The sequence below is a fragment of the Callionymus lyra genome, chromosome 19, assembly GCF_982586985.1.
Source record: "Callionymus lyra chromosome 19, fCalLyr1.hap1.1, whole genome shotgun sequence".
In the NCBI taxonomy this organism is placed as follows: Eukaryota; Metazoa; Chordata; class Actinopteri; order Syngnathiformes; family Callionymidae; genus Callionymus; species Callionymus lyra.
In genome coordinates, this window is record NC_141836.1 from 3002162 (window position 1) to 3012100 (window position 9939).

Consider the following 9939-nt stretch of genomic DNA (forward strand, 5'->3'; position numbering starts at 1 on the left):
TATTTTTTGTTTGTTTTCCCTTCAGTGTTTTGTCTGTAATTTCATGGAATCCGTTTTAAAAAAGGAGACCAAAGGCTCCCTTTCAAAATGTGTCCCTAAAAAGAACCTGCTTCTCATCTTTGGTTTCATTTCTTAAAGTTTTCTAAGAAGGCAATTTAAAATAGACTGTAGTCGAAGGACTTGAAGGTGTTTGGTTTAATTTCCACTTCTTTTGCACTACATATTCAATAAATCTACTCTACTAAGCAGGATTGCGTCGGTAAATGAGTGACCTTCCGTCTTGTAAAGTCATTTTTTTCTCTGGCTGGCTGTTGTATAATTACTGGTTTACGAGTCACAGGCTTCTCATGTAAGTCTTCCGTCGGCGTACGTCAATGTTCTCTTCTGTAACGGCAGAAGGGGGAAAACCTCTTTTCCAAACCACAGCCTCTGATGAAGCAGCAGTGTGTGGTACCATTTTTACGACTTCAGATCAGACCGAGTGTAATTTTCCGTCTGTCGAGAGCTCCAGAAGAGTCTCTCTATGTTTCTGTCATGTCCTCGGTTTTTTCCGCCATCATCTTCTTTAGGTTGATCGGGCAATACTTTTTATTTTATCCATCATATTTTGTATGTGCACTTGTTTTACCCTTTTTTCTGAATACTAAAAAAAATGGTATATCCTTTATTTAAAGTGCTCATTATTTTCATTATTTATTATTGTGTATTCATGTCAAGTACCACTGCAGCCTGATTGATTTGAGGTTGATTTTTTTTTTGTCATTGTTGTGTTTATGATACTTTTGTTCAATCACAAAATACCCTTTACTACGTGTTTTAGCACTGGGAAAAACTGGAGAAAACCCTGTAATATTCGAGGCTAAGATTTGAACGATTGTTGAATAATTAGATGTTTATTCATCTTCTTGTTTTGGGGTTCAGGTGCGAGAGGAGTCACCATGTCGAGGTAGCATCAGCCGGACCTTCAGGATGTCCGGTGAAGAGGAGTGGCGTCTGAACGGACGGAAGAACGAGCCGGATGACATCACGGATGACGAGAGCGACGTGGAAGAAGAAGGATGGCTGAATTGTGAGTACAAAACATCTTTTGCTTCAAGAAGATTTTTTTTTTTCCTGACTAATGGAACAGAAATGGCTTCCATATGTCGACGTGAGAATTTGAAGATGACTCAGGAAGTATGTTTCCTTATGTTACTGAACGTATCATTATCTCATGTGTGACTCACTGTCATTGGCAAGGTTCACCAGATTTAATCGTTCTTGGAATGATGAATTCAAACTTCACTCATTTTCTACTCACCTTCATGTCGACTAATGTTGGATTATTTTCAGAGTAATGTGTTCCTTTTTTAGAGTTGTAGACAAAAATGTTTGTTCATTTTAATGTAGCGACTGGAGCTCAGTTGTCTTCATCTTAAAAACATCCTCCTCGTCTGTAGCGTCCATCTTGTACTGAAGCCTCCGCATGAGAAGAGTTGTTCCGGAAAAACTTGAGTACAAGTCTGTATATTTGAGTTTGTAAAATACATATGCAGTTGCGCTCCTGTACTCTTTGTGGTCCGCTTTGACCCGATACAAAGAATGAGAGTGTACAGGGAAAATGAAGGGAGACGAGTAAGTAAGAAATACTTGAATAATATAATTATTTTAAAGAAAAATGAAAATAAATGATTTAGTTTGATCCAGAACATGGATACCTGTGGTATAAAAGGATCATTTTGAACAAGGCAAACAATAATATTGGGAGTACTGCTCAGGTGTACACTGCAAATAAGGGAAGGTGAAGGAAAAAAAAGTTGCCTGTTGTTGATGTCATGAAATGGGGAGTGGGAGGAAAGCAAGTGTGAAGTCTCCAGAGACGAGAGCAGCAGGTTTGTCGTGACTGTGATTCAGTATTGGATAACCCTTGAATATGACAGATTGCTTGTTATGTCTGTGCAGAGGGAAGATCTGGCACATTCGCTCGCTCTCTCTCTCTCTCTCCTACTCACAGGCGGTACATGTTGTTCCACTGATGCACCCGTCAAGTCTTTGAGGCTTTTTTAGATGTAATGTCTGAAAGTTCTCGGAAGTCCACGAGTGGGACACGAAGGTACAGATGGTGATTCAGAATCATTACGATGTCGGGAACATGTGGTGTTTATACCATCGTTAGGCAGGTCGTGAAGGACCATCTCTGATGAAGGAGCGACTAATCAGTTCCTGGTCCTTCAAACCTTTTAGTCAGAAGTTTGATCCGGGAAAACCAGCCAATCGTTGTGCAAAGATCATACCAAGAGTTACTTCATTCGAAGTTCAAAATAAAAACCACATGGACGATCATCAGGTTGAACAAAAATATGGACGATTATTAGCCGCTCTAGTAGAAGAACTCACATTTCTCCGATCCTTCAAACTCTTCACTGGCTGCCGGTTTCTTTCAGGATCATTTTAAAATTCTGGTTCTTACTCTCAGATCTATTCATGGTCAGACCTTCCATCAGTGATCTGATCCAGACTTACACCCCAGCTCGGGCTCTGAGGTCTGTGGATCAGAATCTAGATGGTTCCACGGTTCAGGACCAGAGGAGAGAAATCCTTCCAGACTGTTGCTCCTAAGCTTTGGAACCATCTCTGTGTTTGATGATCTACTGACTCCTTCAAGAAACATCTCAAGACATTTTTATTCGTGCAGGATTTTCCTTGATTCTCTGAGACTCCTGTGTTTATCTCAGTGTTATCTTGACCTTTAAAGTATATATTTTATTGAGTATTGCTTTGATTGTTTAAGTGCTTTGTGACCCTGATCTGAAAAAGCTCTCTTCAAATATAGATTACTTACTTACTTACAGTTTCCGTATTTAACCTGGGAATGAAAAGTCGCTGATCCTAGTTCAGTTCAAAAAAGATCTAATAGAAGAAAAGTTAAATCAGTAGTCATTACCTCATGCACTCACATGCTTCACTTCTTTACAACTTTTATAAGTTCAACCCGTCAAATCAGCTGTTTTTATTGACAGCTGGTGGATCCAATGAAATCGTTTAGAACTCAATGGGCGGAGCTTATGACAAAGAAATCGTCCCATTCATTCTTTTTATAATGGATGACTTTATTCTAAATTATCTTTATATTTTTGGTGCCCCCCCCCCTATTCCAATGAATATATATTTCTTCTCCCCACATACCCTTAACCTTCCAACTGTATCCGTGTGTCCGATGACGAGACTCTTACCAAGAACGACCATTAGTCAAGAGAGACGTTGATGAATGGCCTTGTGAGAAACGGGAGCAGCCAGGTCTTAAAATAACATCAACTCATCTGCTGGGATTCTAGGTCGGGTTGTCGTTGCTCCTCGCGTCGTTTCTGCAGGAACACTGCGGTTAAAACGGACCTGCTGGTGATCATGGCTTCCATAGGACGTCCATACATGAGCCACATGTAACTGTGACACTCGCACGAGAGAGCAGGAGGTTCTCCGGTGATTAAGCCGCTGTGGAGGAGGTGAAGACTCTCTTTCCTTCACTCTCTCTTTCCTTCGCTCTCTCTTTCCTTCTCAAGTCCTGGCCCCAAGAACAAAAGTATTTCTTCACCTAAACCTCACACGAGACTAGAATCTGTCGCTCAGGTTTTGTGAATGGACTCCATCGGAACTTGACCTTTGACCTCTGCTGTCCTCTTCTTCCCCCGATCCTTCTCACCGTATGGATTCTACCGGCGTTTGTCGTTCGACTCGTTTTCATCGTTCGTCATCGTTCACGAAGCTCGGTGAAAAATCTGTTTTATATTGGCGGCTTCAAAATAAGAGCGTGAAACTTGTTTTGCACTGGAACATGTGTGCGCACGTATTTGTTAATTTGCCGCACAATTACTCGATGAATGATTCATCACAAATCAAATTAGCTACAACTTGAGAAAAATAAATTGAGAAAATATCAAGTTCGAATAAAAATCCAAACGTCACTAAAAACCATTTCCAGTCGAGCCAAGATGCAATGATTCAACAAATTGAATCCAAAAGCCTTTTCATGTATTGTGTTGTTTTTAAAAAGTTCACAGAAGGAATGACATGGTGACAGTTAATGAAAACTAAAACAGACACGTTTTTTTGGTCAAAACTAAAACAAAGTTCACGGTGTTTGATTCTGACGAACAATTAAAAATCTCAGAATGAAACCCTTTTGCCCTAAAGTCACTTCCTTCAAAATAAAACTTTATTGACAGAACAATAGAAATAACAAGATTGTCCTTCTTAATATTATAATATCTTTGTAGTAGCATGTCGTAGAAATCATAAATGACATTGAATAACGCAAATCTTGTTGTTTAAATGTTTAGATTTCTACCAACAGTTGCCAGTTTTATTACAATGTCAACTTTAGCCGCGACTGAACCAAAATCTATTTGCTTTAGAACGACTATTTCCTGCTGCTGGTTCCTGATCTGCTTCTTTTACCCCGAATTCACGTCTGAAGACCAACTGACTTGACTTTTGTAGCCGAGAAACTCCTCCAGCTCAACGTGTGGAGAACAGTGGTTGAAAAAATAAACTGTTTCTATGAGGATTGTTTGTTAAAACGCTGCAGACACTGAAGTCCCTCCTGTATCGATGGATGGTTATGTAAACAGTGAAATGTGAGATCTTCCTGGAGGGGGAGGAGCAGACCCAGGATCTGTGCTAGTGTGTGAAAGGTGAACGTGTTGTTTGACTGCAGCAACACAAACAGCTTCAGAACTCACTACCTGGACCTCGTCAGCTGTTGTGTGTTGATCTAGTCCAGCTGGTTACACGTCCTTCACCCTCTTCTCTTCTTCTTCTCTTCTTCCTGTCATGAATTCAACTTGTTGTTTTTGCCACAACTATTGAACTGATCATGTAGATTTAGAATTCACTGGTGATTTATAGTATTTATTTGGAGTTTCAGTCGTTCCTGTTATTTGTGTCGGGGTTTATTTTGTAGATTTTCAATATTAATTTAAGACAAATAGACATTTACAATAAAATTGATAATAATAATAACAAATTATAAGCATTTTAAAATAGAGGATATTATTCAATTGTTCAAAAATTCGAAAAAATGTTTGACTTCAAAAGTATTATTATTATTTGCTTGACATTAACATTAACATTTACATTTAGAATAAAATGTATATTTAATAAAAACAAGGTTATTATTTGATTGTTATATTCAATTTCTCTTTTTTTTCATTTAAGGATTTTGTGTTTCTAGTTCCTCAAAATTCATTTTTGAAAACAAATCAATTTGGAATAAAATTCCTATTGAATAAAAATAATATTTAAAATGTATCTTATTTATTATTTGATTGTAATATTTACACTTATTACACTTATTACTTATTATACATCTTATTTTCTTTAATTGTTTTGGATTCATTTTATGCTTATTTCCCTTTTTTGTGTTTGTGCTTCTCAGAATTAATTTAAGAAAAATGTGCAACTCATTTATGATTAAAATACAATTTATGTAGAATAAAAATTAAATTATTTTATTGTCAATTTACTTCTTTACTTCACTTCTTTCTTCCTCCTCTTTATTTCAGATTGTAAAGGTCGCACTAATGTGACACATCCACAGAGACGACATATAAGAACCGCAGTGAAGTTCCTTTTTATTTTATTTTAAGCTCTTCATTTTTTCTCTTACTCATGTTCACAACTATTGGAATAAAAGCGACACACATTTCTTTACATTCTTAGCTCGACAAAAGTTGCTTAGCTTTTTTATTTGAGCCACAAGTTATTTATTTGTTACTGAAATAACTTCTCAACTTCTTATTTAATAGATGTTTAGTTTGTGTAATTCAACTTTTGATGATGAATTTAAGATTATATTTCTATAAATATATTCTTATTTACACCTTCTGTTTAATTGTTTGATTAAATCAAATTGAATAATGGTGGAAAGAACCCTGTGATTACATTCGTAATTATGGTTAATATTGTTTTTTATTCTGTAAACGCTTGTTTATATCGTCACTCGATCCCTCATGTTGAGTCACAGCAGCCTTGGACATACTGAGAAGAAGTAATCGAGTCCATTTGATAATTCCATGTTTCCTCGTAAGTTCCTTCATTTGAACCCGGTCGCCCTGTTACCTAAGTCAGCCTCTCCGGGGGGCGTGGCTTCATGACATCATGTTCCGGTGTCAGTGGGCCAGTGGGAGGAGAGAAGGTGGTCTCTGAGTCGAGGAGGGCCAGAGGAAGGGGAGGCTCCTGACACCACGACGGGCCACGGCAGCTTTCAGAGCCGCATTGTTTTGTAATTGTCCCGGTGGCCTTCTGAGCCGGAGCTGCCAGACGAGCCGAGGTTCTGACACAGTTCAGAGTCGACACCGCAGGTGGAACATTAGCCGGACCTCCTCACGAGATGGATGTGGGTTCGTGACCAGCAGCTCATGACCATGGGTGAGTGTCGGACCTTCACCGGTTCTGTCGCGACTGAAGGAAGTTTTATCTCTAAGCATCTCAACTGTCTGTATCTGTAGCTCAACTTCAACATGAATGATGTTCTTTATTTACTTATTATTGTTATTTTACTTTATTTAGTAGTTCTTAGTATAATCTTGAACCTTGAAGGTCTTGTTAGATTTCCTTTTGTATATATTTATCAGAAATACTTTATTAATCGGTGGTTAAAGTTTATTAAAGTATAAACTGTACAGGTTACTAAAATAAACATAAGTAGAGAAACAATTTTAAATATCAACTATAAAGTATAAACATGTTATGTAAAACAAATGGGTATAAATATAAATATTAGTATGTAATTTAATTGTAATTAACTGTAATTTATTGAACACGTAATTTATTTGCAAGAGTTAAATGTTAAATAAACACAGTTAAAAGTGAAAGTAATACACAATAAAATGTGAATCATGCTTTTAAAATTGACCATATGCTTAAAAAATAAATGTTTGGGACTTTAAATCATGATGCAGTGAACGTTTGTAACCTCAAGTCAGTGGGTCAGGAATTCAAAGTTCATTCATTTAAAGAAAACTAAAAACAAATCTTAATTTTCCTGCTGCTCTGGATCATTGACGGATTGAAGTTTGTTGGTTGAAAACTCTTATTCTGAAACCATGACGGTTTGTCCTGTCAGACGGTTGAGTGTGTGTGTGTGTGTGTGTGTGTGTGTGTGTGTGTGTGTGTGTGTGTGTGTGTGTGTGTGTGTGTGTGTGTGTGTGTGTGTGTGTGTGTGTGTGTGTGTGTGTGTGTGTGTGTGTGTGTGTGCGCGCTCCAGGGTGTGTTACGGAATGCGTCTCGGTCATGAGTTGCATCGGTGGCGGTGGGCCCCTCGCAGTCCCCCCTGGGCGAGGCCCTGCTTCAGCATGCGGGCTTATGTAAGTTCTCAGCTGCCGTCCCTCCATCCTCTCCTCCTCCTCCTCCTCCTCCTCTCATCATGTTACTGAGACGGTCAGAGACGTCCGTCACTGAGGCACTAGAAGGTCTGTAGACGTTAAACAAAAACCTTTAGAGAGAAAAAGAGCGAGAGAGCCACAGAAGAGAAGACCAGGACCAGGACGAGGTCTGGTCTTGTAATCGAGAGTCATGCTGCTCCTGGACGAGTCCGAGTCGTTCACAGGTTTGTGGTCATTTTTCTCTTCTTGTCGAGTCAAAGTTGGTCACAGAGAGTGAGTTTGTGTGTTTTTTTTAAATACATATTCTTTATTCTAATGAGAATAAAAAGAAAAGATCGCTCGGATCCAACTACAAAAAAAAATAGTTGTAATAAGTCGATGGTTGAATTGTTAAAAACAAGTGTTCAATGATGTTGAATAAGCTTGTGTTGAAGTGTTGCTGTTGTTCCGGGCGGTTTGAAAAACTGTTGTGTTACTTAACCTGGTTGTGTAACACTGATTCACATGAAACACGCAGCGATGTTTCTCCTCCTTTCTTTCTTAAAGCTATCACTCTCTCCTCGTCATTCGTCCTTTACGATCTAAATCATCTGACTTTTATCAGTAGAAAAGCCATTTTTTTGTTCAGTTTCCATCCCCGCGCGTCCGCTCGCCGGCTCCACGTGTAGCTGCCGCGCTCACGCTTGTTGTCAACCGTGCGCCGCGCTCTGATTGGTCAACACGTCACCTCGTGAACGGAGCGCCGCCTCGTGATTGGTCGAGGACCGGGGGGGCCACCCTGGATGTGTTCGCTCGGCGGAGGCTGGAAAAAAAAAACACGCGGTTCAAGAGCGCAGTGGGTTACCAGGGTAGACGCGTGAGAGGCGGAGGAACTGCTGTCTGCGTGCACCTGAAACATCCCGTGCACGTGTCTCCGTGCGCAACAGGAACATTCTCGTGGTTTTATTATTTAAATAGAATCCAGATCTCACGTGGTTTTATGAGTCCCTTGAAAATGCCAGATGTACTTAATAAAATGAAATTATCATCTATTTATACCTCCAAATGTTACGTTTGTGATCCGTTATTTTATTCACGTTTTAACGACTATAGTCGTATCAACACCTCCAGCTTAGACACAAATTTTTAGTGTCTCCTGATTTAATGTCTTAAAAACACAGAGATTTAACGTGTGTTTAAGATATAATCATACAATTAATAAGTTATCCTTAAAATAAAGCAGCAAGAACGTTTAAAGTTTGTTTTAATGTCCAGGATTTAAGAAGAAAATCTTGAATTATAGTGTTTGAAAGACACTAGTGTTCATTCTTTGATCACAAACGCACCGGTGTCTGATTAAACCGATACAAAACCATTTTTTAAAACGTCTCGGACGAACCTGATTGTTTTGACACCTCATCATATTTTGAATGGATTCCTGGTAAGTGAAGATAAACGTATTCGAGCCTAAGCAACCTTCTGTTGAATCTGATCTGGTGGTGTGTGTGCTGCAGTGGTAATTGGTGTCGGCACGCTCGCAGGGAACAACCTGTTCCGTTCAAAGCTGCACACGGAGCCTGATGCTTTCATAACAGTGTCGAGGACGTAAGCTTCGCTGAGCCGGCGACTGATCTCCCGCTGTTGCCTTTATCCAAACATCCCCGGTGTCGCCTCGCTCGCCACATTCTTCTCGTTCGTTTGCTTTTTCATTCGTCAGCAGATGATGAAAATCTCTTAATAATAGATATAATTATACGCTTGTGTAGTTACCTGTGTTGTCGTTACTAGGTCACACTTTTGTGAAGATTCTGAACTTCTTGTGCTGCGTTCAGTTGACACACTGGCCTACAAACTGTCGACCCCTGACTTATCTAATCTGTCCGTCGCTTCTCGACTCGCCACCTCAGCCTGTGATTATCAGCGTCTTTGTACCAACAGCACACTTTTAATGTCTTCTCTCAGGATGTTGCGTAACGGACTGTTGGCAGAAAATGACTTCGTCATGACGTGAAGTACAAAGACTGCTCTGTGTCGTTTGGAGAGTTTTTACTTTCTTATCTTCGACAGAACAGGACGGCTGTTTAAACTGTTTTGAGTTTATGGATTTTATCTTTGGATTATTCCTCAATTTTATATGCTATAAAAAGTTATTTTAACCCAATACTGGAGTATTTCTTTCTCTCCAAAGTAAGTTCCTCATCATGACCATGTTTTCAACTTATTACTTTATTAAGTCGCTCTGAAATCTGGACGAACGAGAGGTTACGAGAGTCCATTATGACGTAATAATGGCTTCACTCCTCCTCCAGCTGTAATCACACTATGTTCAACGAGTGCCTTGGAGGTGGAGACTATTGATCACAGTAGAGTGGCTGTGGCTATGGTAAACAAGATTTCATCTCCAGAAAAACATTGTTTTCAGTGGGCGGGGCTTAAGATCATTTTCTAATATCAATAAATAAGAGGTCCAACATCAATTTAACACACACTCACACACATTAGTTACCTTAACTAACCCATAACACTACCCATGATCCCCTCAGGTTAAGTCTAATTCAGTAAGTTGGTACTTAAGTCTGTCTCACTTCCTGTCGTGGTC

At 39.3% G+C, this 9939-nt stretch overlaps 1 protein-coding gene across 3 annotated transcripts in view; it reads left to right on the plus strand.

Annotated features, from left to right (window-relative positions):
- LOC148058966 (helicase ARIP4-like) overlaps positions 1 to 9939 on the plus strand; it is a 31566-nt gene that overhangs the window by 7020 nt on the left and 14607 nt on the right. The window contains exon 2 of one of the 3 annotated variants that reach the window (XM_087782489.1): positions 922 to 1069. In XM_087782489.1, coding sequence (XP_087638615.1) covers positions 970 to 1069 — 100 coding nt within the window. In that variant the 5' untranslated portion in view covers positions 922 to 969. Of the gene's footprint in view, positions 1 to 921; positions 1070 to 6270; positions 6406 to 7275; positions 7586 to 9939 lie in introns of those variants that run through there. The other 2 variants (XM_087782491.1, XM_087782490.1) reach the window with 2 other exon arrangements.